Source organism: Symsagittifera roscoffensis, chromosome 2 (assembly GCF_963678635.1).
Source record: "Symsagittifera roscoffensis chromosome 2, txSymRosc1.1, whole genome shotgun sequence".
NCBI classification, from domain to species: domain Eukaryota; kingdom Metazoa; phylum Xenacoelomorpha; order Acoela; family Convolutidae; genus Symsagittifera; species Symsagittifera roscoffensis.
Window position 1 is genome coordinate 22,980,232 of NC_087063.1, and position 20,549 is coordinate 23,000,780.

The 20,549-nt window shown below is 36.8% G+C and overlaps 2 protein-coding genes across 2 annotated transcripts in view; both read right to left on the reverse strand.

The window, feature by feature from the left end:
- Window positions 1-20,549, reverse strand: part of LOC134839339 (afadin-like) — a 361,792-nt gene that overhangs the window by 144,697 nt on the left and 196,546 nt on the right. The gene's annotated exons all lie outside the window — the stretch shown is intronic.
- On the reverse strand, window positions 3,302-3,981 carry LOC134839747 (uncharacterized). The gene is made up of 2 exons (XM_063855370.1): window positions 3,838-3,981; window positions 3,302-3,613 (listed from the first exon to the last, which is right to left on the reverse strand). Exons 1-2 carry the CDS (start codon window positions 3,979-3,981, stop codon window positions 3,302-3,304), a joined length of 456 nt encoding a protein of 151 aa, XP_063711440.1.

Sequence of the window (20,549 nt, forward strand, 5' to 3'; positions counted from 1 at the left end):
GTAACCGGGTGCCGGACAACAAGTTAGCAATTTTTTTACTAGCCATTTTTGAAAGAATTTTATATATCGATCAAAAAGTATTGTTGTTCTGAGCTTAAAATTGAAAAGATGTTTCACCTGTGCTTGTTTTTCATAAAGTTATGAGGGTTTAAAGATAGCCATTTAGGCCAATTTGGGACATTAACGAGCGATATATTTCGCGCTATTAACGCGTAAGCGGAGATTTAATCCGTCTGAGAAATCGTTCCAAATTGGTTGAAGAAAGCTTATTCGCCATAAATGATTTGTTACTAGGAGCAAAATCCATCACTTTGTACTTAAAATGGCGTGTGGTAGATGATTTTTGCAAAAAATCTTAAGATTAAAAAATCAATATTTATTTTCTTTCTCTTATTTTTTCGTGTTATATTATTTTTATTACAGTTAATTTTTTCTTCTTATTATTTCCGCATAGACCTTAAAAGGCTGTCGAAACATTCAAGGTCTCGCCCTGATACGAGCAGTCATGTTTCAAATTTTAAAATGCATTACACAAAGTACGGGAAGGGAATTGTACAAAAAAGGGTTTATGCCAACCCATCTAAAAATTTTTCGTGATTTATTTCTGCAAGTTTTTTTTTGCAATTATCAATATCACCAGGTTTTCATTTTTTTCATTTTTTAAGACGTTGCCCATGATGCTACCAAATTTAGTTAGGGTAATTTCCTGACCGTAATGCATTTAGTATATGCAAGCAGAAAAACAGCCGTGTCGATATGAATTTCTGCACGATTGATAACGCCCCAGCGCTCGATAGGATGCAGTCAATCCAGTCAAAAGAACCCTTCAATTTTCGGCAACTTGGGGTACACTTTTCGAGAGTGAAAGATCACCGTATGCCAAACCACCAGGGGACACCCTCCATCAGGGATCCGACCCCCTGAAGACCCAAAGGGTCACCCCTTTGTACTATTTTGAGATATCCTTTTTTGGCTGACTCACCCGAAAATTTTTCTAAAAGCGTTTGTGGTGCCAAATTAAACTTAATTTGATGGGGGGGAGCGCGCCGAAAAAATGCTATTCTTTTGGTCAAAATTATTCAAAAAGTGAATAGAAACGCCTTTTTGTCCTTTTTTCAAAAATTTGTCTGCAGCGCACTGTCTGCAACTTTTTGTTTTGAAATTCCCCCTCTCCCCCACTCAAGAAAAAACCTAGATCCGCCCCTGTGCTTAAAATTATTGTTAACTGAGAAAACTATATATTATTTGGACAATTAACTAGGGTTACAACAAAATAAATTTGTAAATTTGCGCATTTCTGGGAAAAAAATTTCACCATTAGGGGAGCGGTGGTGAAGTGGTTAGGGCTCCGCCTCTCTGTCAAAAGTCGGATGTTCTAGGCCCACAATGATCCATGCTCGTTGCTTGGCCTATTTTTTTTGGGCCAAAACAGGCAAAATTACGCAGATTAGAAAAACAGCCAAAAAATTGCTTGCAATTCGTAACCGGGTGCCAGACAACAAGCTGACGAGATTTTCAGCCAAATATGAGAAATATAGTCAGGAAGTCGAAAATTTGCATGTAATTTTAGAATTAACTTAGAAAGGTCGCGAAAACGAAAATTTTTGTTCCGGTTGAGCTTTTGAGAATAATTACCACAAGTTTTTAAAAAGTTTTTTTTTTATTATTTTCTCACTAAGTATGGATTTTTTTTTATCGAAGTTAAAAACAGAAAAGGCCAAAATTTAAATATGAACGGCTTTATGTTCCGAAGAAATAAAACAAATGAAATCTTTATTTATTTCAATTGTTGTGAACTCAATTGTCCATCGCGTGTTACAATGACAGGAGACTCAAAATCAGTTATCAAAAAGCCTGGAGAACGCAATCACCTCCCCCAGACAAAATAAAAATCAGCATGAAACTTTAGAAAAACAGTGATTCAGAGCGTTGAGCAAAATGTCAGTAGAAATTTGAAGAAATCGTATGACGAAGCGATAAAGGGGATTTCTGAAGATTTTTTGCCCCCAAAATACGAAAAAATCAAAAAAAGCATAGCCGAAAAAGAGCCGAAATTTTACCAGAATCTCCAAAAACTTTAGAAGAAGTGAAAATTGAGGGTGCATGGCAAAAAACGAAACAGGTTAAAGAATTTGTTCTTCATCAAGAAATTGACCTCGTAATTTTTGCGACAACTGAAGGCCTAGAATTTTTGGTTCGTTCAAAAAATAATATGGACATTGAAACTTTCAACTCCCCCCACCGTTTATCCAAAATTAAACGAACGGACGGCGAATGGTTTGTGCCGGTAGTTTGGGCGTTTTTGGGCTTAAAAAAACTGGAGAAATTTTTTACAATTTTGAGCAAAAAATCGTTTGAAAAATTTTTGGTCCATTTGATGCCAGAATCAATCATAACAGGCTACGAAAGCGGGGTAATTGCAGCTGTCAAGAAAATGTTCGTAGTATCTACTCATTGGGGATGATGTTTCCACTTTTCCCAATGTATATTTCGAAAATTTCAAGATTTTGGTCTTCAAAAAGGCTATCAAGACAAAACCTGAAAAAAAATGCGCAAAAACTTTTCAGCTGAGCAATTTTGCCTGAAAATGAAATTGAAGCCGCTCTCAGAAGTTTCGAGGCCGAAATCGAAGAAGACCTGATTATTTCGCGATATCCAGAAATCGGACAAATTTTTGCTTATTTGTGGAATTTTTGGATTTTTGGCCAAACTCCTTTAACTTTATGGAATGTTTTTGATCGGCCCCTGAATTTGAGGACAACCAAAAAATGTGAGTGCTGGTATCATGACTGGAACCCATCTGTGGGGACAAAAAATCCGGTTTACTGGACGGTTGTCCAAAAACTTGGAGAACAGGAGCAATACTCGTGACTCGATATACGACGTATTTCTCTGAGGCATCTAGTATTCGAAAAAAGAAGTATCGAGACCTCAATGAGAAAATTTCCCGACTAAAAAACTCATACTTAGATGGAACTTTGTCTTTGATAAACTATTGGGAAGGTGTTTCTAATATTTGCAGTAATTTCGTAATTAAATTTCGTATAAACCGTCTTTTTATTTTTTCGGCTTGAAGTCCCGTCGGGTTGAAATCCCTTCGGCTTGAAGTCCCGTCGGCTTGTTTCCTAGACCCTTCTTAACCTTAGCAATGGTGCACAGCAGCGGTTCGCCGTGAAGAAGTAAACAGCTCATATGTTGGTCGTTCCCCTTGTTGATAAATTATCTTAACCAACAAAAACTAAGTCAATGCTACAAAAGTTTAACGTCAAAACAATATCGTTTTTAATTATACATTATACTTTCAATCATAGTTCTTAGGCGTATCTGCTTTTTCATCAGTTTCCGTTTTGACAAAATCCTTGGCTTGTTGATTCCACATCTCGGAATAAACACTGCCAGGAGTTTCCATCAGTTCCCTATGACTTCCTCGCTCAACTATGACCCCGTCTTTAAGGACTATTATCATATCGGCATTGACCACAGCTGACAGTCTATGGGTCGTTAAAAGAGTGGTCCTGCCTCTGCTGACGTCATGAAGAGCACCCTGGACGTTCCTCTCTGCCTGAATGTCCAGGGAAGAAGTGGCCTCGTCCAACAAGATTATTTTGGGTGCCTTAAATATTTAAAAAATACTATTAATAAAAGACAGTTTTAGGGTCCCTGTATTGTCAATAAAAAGCAATAACAGCTAGAGACCCTAGAAATGGGCGCTAACAATGGTTTTTAAAAAGGTGGTCAGGCGAACACCAATCCTCGATGCATAAGAGTTTACTGCAAAGAACTTGATATATGAACTAATCTTCAGGGATTTTAATTAACCAATCAATTAAAGCTGACCTTGAGTACAGTCCGGGCGATTGCTATCCGTTGTTTCTCTCCCCCACTCAGCTTCTGTCCCCTCTCGCCTATTCTCGTCTCATACCCATCTGGGAATGCCTGGATCCTCTCATGGATGTCAGCTCTTTCGGCAGCTGCTTTCATTTCCTCTTTTTCTGCATGTGGCCTTCCGTAGTGGATGTTATAGCTTAAAACAAAGAACGAATTTTGATACAACAGGCAAACTTGTGGCAGGCGCCGATTCATACCTGGCGGAAATTTGTGATGGCTGATTACAAAAACAAAGCTATACTTCGATTCACCAGAACAAAACTACTCGTGCTGAGTGTGAGCGCAACGCAAGAAAACGGACCAAGTGTTGGTTACTTGCCACTGCCTTGTTGTTCAGACTTTCGATACGAAAGTAACGGAATATTTGTGTTCGGGGTGGGTTTTTTTTTCTTCAGACAAATTTCGACTTTTTAACTAGCCATTTTTGACGGAATTTTTTTTATCATTCGAAAGCTATTGTTGTCCTGAGCTTATATTTGAAAAGATATTTCACCTGTGATCATTTTTCGTGAAGTTATGAGGGTTTAAAGATTGCCATTTTGGTCATTTTAACCAATTTGGGACAATTAACGCGCGATATAATTCGCGCTATTAACGCGTAAGCGGAGATTTAATCCCTCTTAGAAATCGTTCCAAATTAGTTGGAAGAAGCTTATTTGGCATAATTTATTTGTTACCAGGAGCGAAATCTATCCTTTTGTACTCTATATGGCTTGTGGGGGGATGATTTTCATAAAAAGTTTCAAATTTAAGAATTTTTTTTTCATTTTTATTACATTTTATTAAACATTAAAAGGCAGTCGGAACATTCAGGGCTTCGCCCTGATACGAGCAGTCTTGTTATACTAATTGTCAATTGTCGGCTGTTATACTAATCCCGGGTTGACCTCCATACATCAAAAATGCTTATCATACAATTCCATACATCAAGTGTGTGGAAAAATGCTTGCCATACAATTTTCATATAATTTCTAAAAGTGGTTGAAAAAAGATATAAACTTATTTCTGTGGCTGTTTGATTCTAATAAAACAGTCTGGTAAAAGAAAACGAGGTTTTCATTTTTTGAAAAAAATGCTTATCATACAATTCCCATATATGGAGATTGTATGACTGGCATTTTTTTGATGGCGACACATTTTTGATGGCGACGCAAGTAATTTAGCTAAAATTTGGCCCAAAAACTTTTTTCAACCGCAAATCGAATTTCGTACGCAAACAAACATTTTTCGAAAAATTTTTTTTTGCATGCAAAATTTAATTTTTTGTGTGCATAACGTAGTCCTGGTTACGATAATATTGGCTTTTATTTTCTTTTGACTTAATTTTTTTTCTTCAAAAACGCTGAAAATTCCTATTTCTTTTGTATGGGGTGTTTATATATGCCTTGATTAATGTCTGATAATTTGAAAATTCAAAAATTTAAAATAATCACCATTAAAATACTTTGCCAAAAACTAAAAGTTTGTTGCTTTTGTTATATGAATTGTGAAAGACAGCCAAACTCAGGTCGTCTTCTATGCATTGTAAATGCAAAGACCGTCCAACCTTTGGTGCTTTGAGTAACCAAGGTCTTTGTCACTTGTGTTCGGCTGCAAACACAACCGAAAATTTTTCAGAAATAAATTTAGGAAGAAAACTCAAACTTTTTGGTTTATGGAAATACACCTATCATACAATTTTCATTTATGGAAAAATCTTTATCATAGAGATTTCATACAATGTTCTGTACGTATGGCATTGTATGACAAGAAGTTTCTCATATATGGTAATTGTATGATAAGAAGCTTCGGTCATCCCGGGATTATAGTATGTTACGAATTGTCGTCCAACCATATTCCTAGTTTTAATTGACAAGCTGAATTACGAAGTTTGTAGAGGAATTATGTTCCGACCGGGGGAATGCGGAATGTGAAAATTGCGGCATGTGAAAAATTGATTTGCATTTAAGATTTGCAAAAGTTAATTGTAGTCGGTAAACAAATTTCAGACACGAACAAACAATTACGTCTAATTTCCCATGTTTGTAATTTTGCATCGACGTCTAAATTCGTTTTTGTTGGTCACGTCTAATTTGCTTTTCGTCTAATTTCCTAGGCCCCGTTCCGACCACTTCTAACGAGTGTGGGAAGGAGTTAGTATGGAGCAGCTTGCCTATTTTCCTCCTGATTATAACTACTTTAAAGAAAGCGTCTAAACGTGAAATGCGGCATCACATTACAGCCCATTTAGTTGTTATTTTGATTCTTAAAAAACTTTAAAAGTTGTCTCAGTCGGATAAACTGGTCTGAATCTCTCCTTGTCGTATTATTAAAAGTGTTTTTGTGAGCAGGGCTGGTGTTAACTAAAGTTAACTAATTTTAAGAGAGAGTTCTTATTAAACTGTTGGTATCAACTGCTTACTTTTTGGCACAATTTTTTTAAAAATCGCATCTAGCGCCGTTATATACTAAATTTGAGGGGGAAGGCGCCCCAAAAACGCGCCATTTGGGTCAAAACGTTTTCTTTCTGCGTGTTTCTACAAAATAAATTTTTTCTGAGGCGCAGAAAGTTTATTCAAAATACGGTGTTTTTAAGAAAGCTCGGAAAATTATTTGGTTGACCCTATCGTGCTTTAGTCACTTCGACATTTTCCCCACTAACCCGATTGTGTCACTGAACAGAACAGTCTCCTGGGGGACGTGGCCGATACTCTTCCGGAGACTATGTTGCGTCACTGTTGAGATGTCCTGGCCGTCTATTGAAATGCACCCCCCTTGGATGTCGTAGAAGCGGAGTATGAGTCGGATCAAAGTACTCTTGCCAGACCCTGAGGCACCAACTACCGCAACAGTCTTTCCCGCTGGAACCTATAAATATGTAAACAAAATCTCGAAAAGACTTATAAATATGTCCTCTATGATTTGATAAAGGTTACTTTTGTTCTACGTTTTGTAGTATTGTATCTACAACATTAACTTAAGTCTTAATTAATTTTTCTAATTTTGAAGTCCGAGTTAAATAATTATTTCACTATAGGACCCACCCGCATTGGAGTTCGAGGAATAAAAACTGTAATTAGTTTCCTTGTCAGTGTCCACAAAAGTGAAAATAAATCGATTATAATCAATTAAAAATGGATTATAATATTACTATTTTTCGAGGCAACAAATACCTTTTTTCATTCATTATAATCGATTTTTTTCGCTTTTGTGGTCACTGACAAAGAAACTAAATTATAATCGATTTTGTTCCCACTTTACTGAGATGCGAATTTCAACGCACATAAAGTCTTTTCTACGTTTTAAACTAAAGTTGGTTACGTTGGTTACTTGTTACTTGTTGTTCAATTTATTTTTTTTCTACCTAACTTTGATACTTTTGTTACTTTTTTACGTTACTCATCATCAGGTGGGGGGAATGTGTTCAGGTGGGGATGGGGGTGATTGTTCTGGTGGGGGGGGAGGTTCAGTGGGGGGGGGGGTTCAGTGGGGGGGGGGGGTTCAGTGGGGGGGAGCATAAGGGTAAACGTTATGGGGATTGAAGGGGAGCAAAGGGGCAAACGTTGGGGGAAGGAGCATGGGAGAGCTGAACGGAATCTTTTTGCAATTTGAGTTTAGGTTTTGAAATGGATTACGCCGTACACTCGCTTTGCAAAGTTTCTGCATAACTCATTTGATAAAAAAAAAATAAAGAAGGAAAAAATCCATTTACATGTGATTTCCTACTTATTATTTAATCCATTATAATGAATTATAATGCATTTTAATTTGGCGAAAAAAATGGATTTAAATCCATTCTTAGTCCAATTTTGTTGTCTTGAACGTAACATGGGGATCGATTATATTTACAACATTTTAGACCACGAAAATCCATTAAAATCGATTTATTTTCACTTTTCTTAAATGCGGGCAATACCTGCAAACCAAACCTGCAAAAAAACGCAGGAAAATTTTCAGAACAATACTGTACAATTTATTTTTGAGTTATCGGATAAAACAAACATTTCAAGACTAGACAAGGAGAAATTGACGTGTTCCGGAATCAGAAAAGATCGTTCTAAATCTTTATTACATCATCCTTACTCTCTTTGTCAAGTTGATAACATTGTTCCGTTTTTTGAGAAAATCAATTTTTTTTTAATAAAACTCTTTTTATAACGTTGCCAGACCTGAGAAAGGTAACATTTCTCATATTTTTAAATTTAACTTGTATCTAAACTAAACTAAACCCCGCGTTTAGTGGTGTCAAAGAAAAGGGAATATTCTTGCTCGGTGTAGTTTTTTTATTTTCACCGATCGAAATAATTATTTTCAACCAAAACTTTTTATAACCCATTTACGATATTGACTTCTTGAGTTCATATTTAAAAAGTTATTTCACCTCCAATTATTTTTTTAAAAGTTCTGGGGGCTTGAAAATTGCCAAATTTGTCATGTTTTGTATGCGCGCTTTGATGAGTTGATTCATATTGCTGCCCGTACCCAGTAAATTTTCTAAAACAGATGTGAAATAATCTTTTTCAGATCTAAACTTCAGATCTGAAATAGGTTGTGAATTGTTTAAATAACGTTCTAAGGATTGGTTATTTCATATCTAATTTCCGGTCTGAAATTTTGTTTTTCAAGGTTATTTCAGATCTGAAATTTTCCATTTCAGATCTAAATATCAGATCTGAAATTTGTAAAGTCTTATCAAGATCAGATAATCATCTCATGTACGAAATAAAGAATTTCAGATCTTGCACAGAAAATCCCTTGGGTACTGTACGGGTGAGAGCGTAACGCGAATTAATTATGCGTGGAGAACTATCCCGCGCAACAAAATCAATCGTTCCAAATTGAATTGAGGCTAGCTAATAAGTCGTCCGAAAAGTTTTACAGATTGATATTGTCCAAATTGTATAGGTTTTCAATATTTTCTTTTCCCAAAATTTATTCGATATCAATTAAGGGACAGTCGGAACATTCAGTGCTTTGCCCTGATATACGAGCAGTCTTGTTTTTATTACTACTTCTTTCAACTCTAAGGCAGGTTGGAAAGATTTATGATATAAGGTGAGGCTTCTAGCGCTAACTTAAAGCAACGTTATAAACCGAGCTCCTGTTTCTCTTTGCAGCATATCCTAAGAGTTTAGGCGCAATTAGACATTGGAAGCCATTGATTTGCTAAAAGATGATTCTTCCGATGAATGATATCATAACGACGAACGCAGTAGTCGAGTAATTGAATAATATCATAACAATTAGTGGAATATTTGAATAATTCAATTGTTTGTTTCATCTTTTAGTTACCCACTTTTTCGATTCAGTGTCAAAACGAATATCATTACCACGTGTACATTTTTGGTGTACACAATTTGTTGGTATCTGTTTAGGTTGAACGAATTCATTTTCCACGTTCCTCAAAAAACGCAATTTTGCCCTCTCAAATTTTTTGTACATTGGATTCCAAAAGTATCCGAAGAGAAATTTTGATGTTGGTACCCCCTAAACAGCCAAACATTGATGTCATAAATAGTACCAAAGGGGATCTAGAATAGTATGGTTTGGGCAAGTGGAATTAGGGAGGCTATTTACGGGGGTGATTATAATGGTGATTATAATAAATGTCGACTTTTTTGTGTTTTTTTATTGTGGTTAAACTTGACAGTGGTTTCAAAAGATTAATTTATCCAGTTTTAATCTGGTTTTAGTCTGGTTCGGTACCGTGGGTTTTTCTTTCTTAGCCATGCTATTTTTTTTTTTGGTTTTGTGACGTGAGTAAACTGCGTTGGTTATTTTAGTTTACTATATAATTCTTTCCAATGAATAATTCTTTCCAATGAAGGAGAAAAAAACTTGATTTGGGGAGGATGTTTACTTGATCCTTGCCATATCGTGTAATATGATCTTTATTGAATCCGTACGGATTGGCGGCTACAGTGGTAACTCAGTGAGAAAAAAGAAATTCAACTGAAACGTTTTCTCTTTTCTCAGTTCTGCGCACACTGTGCTCTTAGTCGTACGGACTGGCCGTAGCTCATCAAGGTCAGTTTACCTGTAATATAAATTATACAAGTAGCATGAATATATATTCCCCTCTCTGATCAAAATTAAAGTGAAATTAGTTTTTAGTCCCTGTGGGACTGTTGAGTTTTGTATATAATTTTAGGGTCCCGTTTGGGACTTTTGATTTGTCAATTCCCTTTTTCAGGCTTCTGTAATTCTTCGTCTGGTTGGTCCGTTGTGTCCTTGCCATTCTTGTTGCTAATGATGAGTTCGTCGTTCACGTCTTCCTCGTGGCCTTGCTTCTCATTCTCTTTGGTAGTGTTAGCCTGTTAGGTGATCTCCGGTGTAGTGGATTCTTTCGCAACCAAATCTTCTACTCCTTAATTGTTGTCGACTCGTCGATCGGGCTGTCGGTTGGTGATACGAGGTCGACTACCTTTATCGTGTCTAGTGTTCTTCTTGAGGCACTTGATTTTATGTTCAATAGGAAACGGATACATGCCATAAACTCTGTGGAATTTTCTTTGAAGACCATTTCTCGTATGAAGCTACTCAAACTGCTTGTTTTTCAACTTCGACGTGTTTTCCCGGTGATTCGATGCCGAATTTCTTTTGCTCCACACTATTAGTGCTAATAGGTATTTCTGGTGCAACTGCCAAGGTCGCTTGTCGATGTCGAGTCGATTTTCGGGTGGCCTCTATTGGTGTTTTCTTTGTTTTCTGTTGTGAATGTTGTGGGGGCATCCACTTGACGTCGGTCCTCTTGGGAGATGGTGCCGTAATTTCCGATGTGTTGGAGGGACAGTCATCCTTGAAGATGTCGGCATTGTCGACTTTTTCTTGTCGCCCCTCAGGAGCACCATGCCTCTCTGTTGTTTTGGGGCTGGTTTTCCGCCGGATCTCTTTCCGGTCTGGGGTTTTGTTTTTGCTTCCTGGTCCGCGCTTTTCCTTTCTTAGATCTTTTCTCGAGACAATCGTTTAAGTAGGCCCGTTTGTTCTTCCTCTTTGAACATTAGGCGCTGGGTGCGTTTGGCTGTTCGATATTTAAAAAACGTATGCATAGACCTGTTCGTCTTGAGGATTTGTATGCAGCATAGTCACTTAATCGTAATAGTCTGCATGGTCTATATATCAGTGGGTTTGGCACAACAGCGAATCCACTTTTTCTCAAAAACCGGGGTTATTTCCCTTTACATTGTTCCCGGGCAGTATGTAGTGTGTAGGTTAGAGTTTTTTTATCAATGTTTTGTGTTTTTCTTAAAATGTTCTTGGATCTTTAACCTTCGTTGCTAATTATATTGTTTTTCAGGTTACCTGTTGTATTTTCTTTTCTTGTTGGTTCTCGTAGGTAATGAAATGGTTTCCTCTTGACGTTTACTTCTCTCTCCGACCAGCATTGTAAGTCGTGCATTACTTCCGATGGCAATGGAGGTTGCATCAAGTTTTTTCAATCTAAACAAGCGTGTTTTGATTTTTCCCAATTCAAATTGTTTGGGGAGTTAGTTGTTGCTGTTTTTGAGAGTGGTGTGTCTGGTTTTCGGCCCATATGGGAGTGACTTTTGTGGTTCCGTGCGGAGTAATTCTCAATGTTTTTATGATTTCCGCCACATTGGACGCGACTTTAACAGGTGTTTCAATACCACTAATCTTCGTTTTAGTATTTCGATCATCCGTTCGACTACTCCAATAGATCTATTAATGTCCGCAGACGCAAAAAAAAGTTTAATGTTATTTGACTTCCAAAAAAAAAGTTGCAATGTGGCGGAAGTAATATTTAAAATAGACAATTGCCCATATGACCCCAACAGTTCTAGCTCAATTACAGTAAATTTTTCCTCTAAAGAGTTTAGGAACCTGGATAATTATGCTACTACCACCCATCTCTCTTGAGTAAATTGATCAAGTGTGGCACCTAACCTTCAAGGGCGGCCTTCAGGTGCGGCACCGGTCTCTAGGTTTTGGTCAAAATGCTTGTTTTTAGTCAATTGGGAAGCGAGTTTAAAAATGCGATGAAGTGCTGTTGAGTGATCCGACTTCCAATCTAATGTTTTTTGTTTATCCCTGTTTTTTATTAGTGGTTTAAGTGCTGAGGCTTTTTTGCTAACTAAATTTGGCAAAAATCTTATAATGAACCCATAAAACTATTTAGCTGCTTGAATGTTTTAGGGGTGTGAGTTTAGCTATAAAGTCGGTTTTCCAATTCAGTGGCTTTGTGCCTTCGCTATTAATATGATACCCGAGCCATTCAACATGTTCGCATGCGAATTTGCTTTTTTCTATCGAAAATGCCAAGTCTTCTTCGTTTAGTTTTTTGAGGACCTTATGTTAGTGTTTTTATGTACTTCTTGCGAACCCTTCGTAACGATTAAGATGTCGTCTATATCAGCGGATGTGTTTTCACAATTGGTTAAAGTAAGATCGATTGCCTTTTCAATTTCGGTAGGTATACCACTGAGACCATTAAATCCCGTTTGGAACTGGTAGGAAAAATCCCATTTGAAAATGTCCTCCAATTAGACTGAAATTACATTGTTTCCTGGTCTCATATTCCAATGGGATTTGGGAAAATGCGTATCGAAGGTGGAGTGTTGAGAATAACGTCGTTTTCCTTCGTTTTTATGATTCGCGCAATGTTGTCAAGTAGTAATTTAATATTGGGCATTTGGTATTTGTTTTTGTGGATGAAATTATTTATTTGTTTTTCGAGTCCAAAGCGAGTTTTACTCTTTGATCCTTCTTTACCTTTATTACAATAGGGCTGATAAATTGTTTATCTTAAAATTTGTCTGGCTTGATAATGTGTTTTTTAACTTCTTTTTCAACTTCCTGAAGATGAATTGGTACCCTTCTCCCTTTTTGCTGGATGGGTGCTTTGACTTTATGAATTTCGTTTTGTTAAGTGATTTTTTTTCTTTCTATTCGTAAATATAATTTTTTGAATTTATCTTTCACTCACTGTGTTAATTCCTGATCCGAATTTTCAATTTCGTGAATATTTAGGATTTGATTGTGCTTCGGTTTTCTTGAACTAGTGCAAATCCGATTTTTAGTAGAATGTTACGCCCAATGGTATTTGATTTTTGGTCGTCTACAATTATAAATGGGGCCGATTGTACTGTTCAACCTTCTGATTCTAATTCAACTCTTAGTCGTCCTTCTGCAATTATATATTTCCATTATAGCACGCTGAGTTTCTCGCCGCATCTTCCTGAAGGATATATCTGAATTTTGCTGATTTGTCGTTTATTTGGATTCGACGCGCTGTTTTTGTGTTTCCGGAATTGACAATCGCTAATATTTTTTCTGCTTTTGTTTTCAATTTTACGATGGCTGTTTCAGTTGTCTTCTTCCAAAGCGACAGAATTTTTTATTTCGAAAGCTTCGGAGATGGCCATGTTAGTAGAGTTTTCTTGAGGAATGTTTTTCCAACGGTGTGTTGAGATGAAATCGACTAAGTCCGCTAGTTCGACTAAATCCGCGTTAAATTGTTCCAGGGATTCATTCTTCCATTGCAGATGATATTGTTTCTTTGAAAAACGATTATACTCGTTGTGACAAAAATGTCTTCTAATATCTGCATCAAATCTTTGGTTGACCACCATTTTCCCCATTCCATAGGTGGTTCCGCCGTTGCCTTCTGCCAAAAGGGTGGGATGCTCAGGAATGCTGCGCCATGTCATACCGAGTAATATGATCTTTAGTGAATCCGTACAGATTGGCGGCTAAAATGGTAACTCAATAAGAAAACAGAAGTTTAACTGAAACATATTCTCTTCGCTCAGTTCTGCACACACTGTGCTCTTAGTTGTACAGACTGGCCGTAGCTCTTCAAGGTCAGTTGACATATAGTATAAATTATGAGAAAACATGACCAAAATAGTAGGCGAAATAATCTGACCTTGAATGAGACGTTTTTGAGAATTGGCTGGTCTGGTCTATAGTGGAAACTGACGTCATTAAACTCTATCTCTCCCCTTTGAATCTTCAACCCAACAGATCCCTTACGATCAGTGACCTCGACCTGAAATCACAGTTTCTAAATTCGGAAGGAATCCATAGTTGTTCAATTATAGAGCGATGCATGCTGATTCTTCTCTCGCATATTCTAGTAAAGTACACGTCGTGTACCCACAAAGCCGTATTGCCATCTTGTGGAAAAATTTTGTTGCCCCGTATTGCCAGAGTTAAGCAAACGAATGAGTTAAAATGAACGTTGATCGTCACTTAAAACTTCACGAGACCCACCCCGACAGGTAAAACACCAGGGGCGGATCTAGGATTTTCTCGAGGGGGGGCGGATTTTCAAAAAAATTTCGAAAATTTTGTCGACTTTTTTTTAGGTCGGCCAAATAGATTTTTCGAGCTCTCCCGAAGCACTAAAGACTCCTTGTTTCAGCTAAATTTTCTGTGTCGCAGGCAAAATTTTGAAAAAACAGGCCAAAAAAAAACATTTTTAGGCCTTTTTTGGAAAATTTTGACCAAAAAATCGCGTTTTTGCGGCGCGCGCTCCGCCCTCAAAAGTTAGTATTTCATGGAGCCAAAGGCGCCTTTAGATGTTTTTCAGGATACCTCACAAAAAACAGATATCTCAAAATAATTCAAAGGGGGGACCCTTTGGGTCGGCAGGGGATCGAATCCCTGAGGAAGGGAGTGTGCCCCCCCCCCCCCCGGCCTCACCCCTAAATCCGCTGCTGTAAAAAACAATAAACATTTGGGTATTCAAGACATTTTTTTCGGTTATCCGTTAACGCGGCTCCCGAGCTCGCCACTAGAAAAACATCAACTGGATTAGACCAACCAAAACATCATCCAACCCCTCCCGTAGGCCAACCCCTCCCGTAGGCCAACCCCTCCCTCTTGAAAAATTCCCGCGCATGCCACTGCTTGAATTAATAAAAAGATTGATGATTACTGAATTTTGATGGCTAATAAATGATTACTGAAATAAAAAAAAACATATAAGACCTTTGTTTATAGCTTTTAAGTAATAAATATGATTATTAAAGTTTTTGTCGACTTTTTAGGCCAACTATTTTGATTTTTCGAGCTCCCCTAAAGACCTTATTTTGGGGAAAATTGTGAACATGAACCAATCTAAAGTTTTTGCATGGGTGCCAGACATCGACAGGACTGGACGGAAAAGGGTAAAATCACGGGCTAAAAATACATAAACACGCTCATGCTTTCATAAAATTGAATAGCAATTTTTGATTAGCTCATTTCATTTTCTGTAATTGAGCTTCTCTGTCGAGAATTATGCGGTCCGAATGCAATTAATTGTATATACTTTTTCCAGGAACAGGTCCAACAAATTTTCCAGGTCTATGAAGGACACTTGGGCATCCATGTAACTTTTTCCGAGGTCTTTAAGAGGCGAAAAGAGCTGCACCATGTAGCTAGTGTAGAGAACGAAACTTCCGACTTCCTGTTTCTCGTACACAATGTAGTGTGCACATAGCAGCCAACCTAAATGCTAATTTGATTTTGATATATAGATAATATTCTAATCTATAGCTCAGAACAAGGCTGTTCGCATTAGAGCAAAGCCCGAGTGTGTCAACTGAAATAGTCTTGACTAACTCTTGACTGTTTGAAATAGTCCTGACTAACAATATGAAAAAAGTGTAAAATCATCCGCCACAGGCACTGTTCAGTACAAAATGATGAAATTTGCTTCTGCAGAAACGTATTATCTGCATCAATTCACTGGCCTCATTCTTACTTGAATTTATGGGTGTCAGGTCAAAAGATGTCTTGTCGTAGAATCCTATGACAAAATCACGCTTTCCATAAGATCCTATGTTCATGTTAAACGTTTTTATGGTTCATATGCTACTAACTACAGTTTACTTGAGTGCCTAAAAAGGCATCAATATCTTTCAGATCATCTATCAAATCATTTCTTACAGCAAGTCGAAAAGTGTTAGTTAATTAGTTGAAAGTTCGAAGAATAACCAAATGAAACTGTGCGTGTAGATGTAGGAATGCTCAACTCCCCCTCGGTCAGGCATTCGATATTTTAACCAGCAAAAGATTCCCCCTTTCTGAACAGCAAGTAGTATAGGGAAAGAATGACTATATCAAGGTCAAAATAATAACAAGACTGCTCGTATCAGGGTGAAGCCCTGAATGTTCCAACTGCCTTTTAACGTCTAAGCAGCAGTAATAACATTAAAAAATGTTTCTAAAATTTGAAATTTTTCATAAAAATCATCCCCCCCACACGCCATATTAAGTAAAAAAGGATAAATTTCGTTCCTTGTAAATTTCGCTCTTCGCTATAAATCACTTATGGCAAATAAGCTTCTTTCAACCAATTTGGAACGATTTCTAAGACGGATTAAATCTCCGCTTACGCGTTAACAGCGCAAAATATATCGCGCGTTAATGGTCCCAAATTGGCCAAAATGGCAATCTTTAAACCCCCGTAACTTTACAAAAAATGATGACAGGTGAAATATCTTTTCAAATTTGATCTCAGGACAACAATACCTTTCGAATGATATAAAAAAAATTCCGTCAAAAATGGCTAGTTAAAAAATCGAAATTTGTCTGAAGAAAAAAAAAACCCACCCGAGCACAAATATTCCGTTACTTTCGTATCGAAATGCGGAAGAAAAAGCAGTTAATTAATTTAAAAGAAGTGTAATAAACACAACAATGAACCACAACATTCCTCTTAACTGGAAATTTTTTAGTGTACTACATTACTATTAACAGATTGTTTGTTCCTTTTCTCCCCGTTGAAAGAGGTGAATGATAAAATTTTTGTGAAACCAACTGGTTAAAATTGCACTAGGATTAGCTCTGTTGCTATGTCAAGGAAACTTAACATAATAATTAAAAGCAGTTAAGTAAATATAATAACTAGGCTAATTTAGAATTTATCCGAAGGATTAAATAAATGATTTTCTGATATATAAAAATGGAAATAAACTGAAAAATAGAGAATAATGCCCCTAATGAGTATGGATGAGGTTGATGAATATAAAATAGATGCTGAAATTGGAGAAAAAATTTTTGATTGTTTTAAAGTTTTTAATTTTTGTGCTTTCCCTGTAGATTGTCCAATATTTGAGCAAAACAAATCCAGAAATTTGTAAAAGTCAGGAGAAATTCAGTTTTGTTTTCGAAAATTTAGCCAGTTTTGTGTGAAATTAGTTGGCCAGGTGCTCCCATATTATTACAAAGAACTTACGTGGACAACATTCTCCTCTCCTTTGGATTATTTTAACAAAAAAGCGTTTTTTTTGGAGCATGCTCCTCCTCAAAGTTAGTAAATAGAGGTAATCAAGAGTTACTTTGTTGCAACTAAATCTACTTATTTACAATTGGAAAAAAAAGTAAAGAGCAAATTAATCTCAAAGTTAAAAACTTGAAAGTGAGAGAGCAATCTTCCGCTGGAGAGAATGACTATATCAAGGTCAAAATAATAAAGACCAGAATAATTAAGTAAAATGAAGTTATTAATTAAAACAAGGAATCACCACATTCCTTCTAACACGAAAATTTTTATTTTTTATACATTGCGATTTACAGAGTAACTATTCCTTTTCTCCCCATCGGGTAAGGTGAATGGTTAATTTTTTGTGAAACAAACTAAGCAAAATTGCACTAGGATTAGCACTGTTGGTATGTTTAGGAATTTTAAAAAAATGGTTAACGCAGTTAGACAATTATGGCAATAAGGCTAAATTAGAAAAGGTCCGACTAATTAAATAAATGATTTTCTGATATGTAGAAATGGAATGAAACTGCAAATTGGGTTATTTTGCGTTTTTTGAGTTTTTAGGTTTTTGTTTTTGTGCTCTCCTTGAAGGTTTTTTTTGGAATTTAACTTAAGACAAATCGCTCTCCGCGTCAACGTTCTCATCAAAATTGTCGATAGCCATTCTGAGCGATTGGTCAGTTGAGGGAAGAAAGAAGATTGATGTTTGCCGAGGAGAAGAAAATGATGCCTTCCGAATTTGTGTCCATTATATCCGAAGGATTTGGATTTTCCATGATTGTTCGGGCTCAAATGCGGCAATATGATTCAGCAAGATGGGTTTTTCTACATATCCAGCTTGTTAAGGTCATTCGTCAATAAAATCTTTGAACATACTCTTGTGAAGTTTTGGTGGACCTACTTTTTTACTCGATCCACGTAACGTTTCGTAACGGGTGGATACTATTGTCTTTTTTTTCCTGCTGTGGCCTCATCTGAACAGTCTAAGGAAGGTGATGTTTCAGTTAAAAAATTGCTATGGCTAAGTTTTTTTAAAAACTCTCTCAAGTAAACTTGAAGGACTTTGACTTTTGTGAAATTCTGACCGAGTTTTTTTTATCTTTCATTCATTTCCAAGGCCAGATACAAAATTGAACTTAGTTTTTTGTCTGTGTGTCGGTCCTCATTCCGTTGAAGCGTTTGGTCTTTTTCTTGATCGATGCTGTTTCTTTGTTGTCGAATCTTTTCTGTTCGCGGATCTTCCCCTCAACCTTGGCGGTTTTCTGAGGTTCTGTTTTGCTATGAGTCGGTTTCTCATCTGCGGTAGGTGTGGGTGATGTCTACCTATCGGATTAAGTAGGTTTTCTACATCTACTTTTTTCACAATCATCGCTAAGTGAAAAATATCGCTCCACTCTTACCACAGAATTGGTGGATCCACCGTACGGTTTTGCCGAAAGGGAGGTATTCCTCTCACATTTGATTAGTTACTGTTTGACTGCACCATGATAAAATGCTCCTTTGCTCCAGCTAATTCCACTTTTTTACAATTAAGAGAAAAAAGGTAAAGAGTGAATTAATCTCATAGTTAAAACAAAAAACTGTGAGTGCACTCTCTCCGCCGGAGAGATTGAACAAATCAAGGTCAAAATAATAAAGACCAGTTATGTATTTTAAATGAAGTGAGTTAAATAAAACTATGATCACACCGAGCGGAAAAGTTTTAGGGTTGGTCGTCGAAAAACAGATGTGGTAAAATAGTATCAAATGCCCCTTAAACTTGACCTGCGCTCGCCAATTTTTCGGTCAAAAGTTTCCCTTTATCATTTCAAGAAATGATTTTACATTAAACGAACAATTTTATGTTTTCTTCTATTGTTCTCAACAGCTCTGAAAGGCTAAAAGAAATTTTAAAATTGAAGTAGTAATGGTTATTTAGTCGACTGACCTCCAAACAGACTGCTGTAAATTATGAGAATATGGACTAAATTCATGAGTTGCATGCTGGCAGAGTACTTCCAACTCTCCTTCTGGAAGGCTAGTAGAGATGTTCTAAATCTGTCAACTTCCAACTGCTCCGCTCCATGGCATTTGACAGCCTCGAAGTTGATCACCGAGTCAAGACCCTGAAAGAGTCAATATTTCTCGGTTCTTGTTTCTTGCATGGAAATTAGTCATAAAAGATTGGCCCTATCAAGTGTTAGATGCTTAATTTTACTATGGGAAAAACGGATTTTCAGTTGAAACTCGCTGAAAAGTCTTTAAAAAATGATGAGAGCCAGATACCTAATTTAATCACAGAATTTATAGTTTTGAGACTAACTATGGTTTTAGTCTGGTTTTCGAGATTATTCGCATCTCGTTTGAACTTGGTCCTCCATTCGGAGAGGAGAATAGTGGCTGTGACGTGGAGTACGAAACAGCCGAACACTATCAGGGAAAAGAAGAAGTTGAATGCAAACGCGAAGTACACTACAATCAGACAGACTGGACACTCTTTCTCCCCCCCCCCCATTACACCTCTCAAAAGCATTCATTTGCGAAGATTAACTGGATCAAAATGATGATAAATGTCTCAGAAATCAGCTTCTCATCGAGAACACTTATATATTGGCGCAAATAGTGCTATCTTTGCAATTTCGACGTGAATATCTAGTTTTCAAATGGTGGTTTCAATATAAAATTGATGTTCCCGTGCTTAGAAGAGGGCGGCGTTTGTTGAAAAAGAGGGGGAAAGGGATGGAGAAAGAGGCCTATTGCGATGATGATATCAGCAACTACAGGCAGTACTGAGAAGAGAACGAATGAGAGGAGTTTGTTTAGTTGGTCGTCGCCTCTTTCGATCACACCCAGTACTTCTCCTGTCTTCCTTCCTGTTTACAGAAATAAATCATCATTTGAAATCGAATCGTAAGAAACTTGCTCATTTTTGGTTTTACCCTATGGCACTTCAGGCAAAAATATAGGCGACTTTTTTAAGTGCTCAAAAACCTACTGATATTTTGAACACCTTTTCAATTTTTCTGGAAATTTTTGTTTGTCAACTGTTGGTTAAAAGAAACTGAGCAATGAAAATTGTTCTGCAACACTTAGTTTTACTTAATTATCCGAAATATAGATTTTTATCAAAATTCTCTGGTCGAAGTATCTCACCCTGCTCACGTTCACCGCACAATTTCACCCCTCTATATTGTACTATTTAGCAAGAGATATTAGAGCACGAGATGATGTAGAATCTCGAAATGGTTGCAACAGTGATCAGGTTTATTCAACAACATAGGTCAGGAAAATTTGAAGCTATATATGTAAATCACTCTTCGATCTAGAAAAAGTGGCTTTCTAAGCAAATTTGAAAATCGGTTAAGCCTTAAGTAAGACAGTTTTGTGCTATTTTAACATACAAGTATACAGTTGCTGTTCCAATTTTCCAAGAAAGTGAGGAATATATATATGCTTGGGGTGGTTCTTTTAATCAAATCAATTTTTT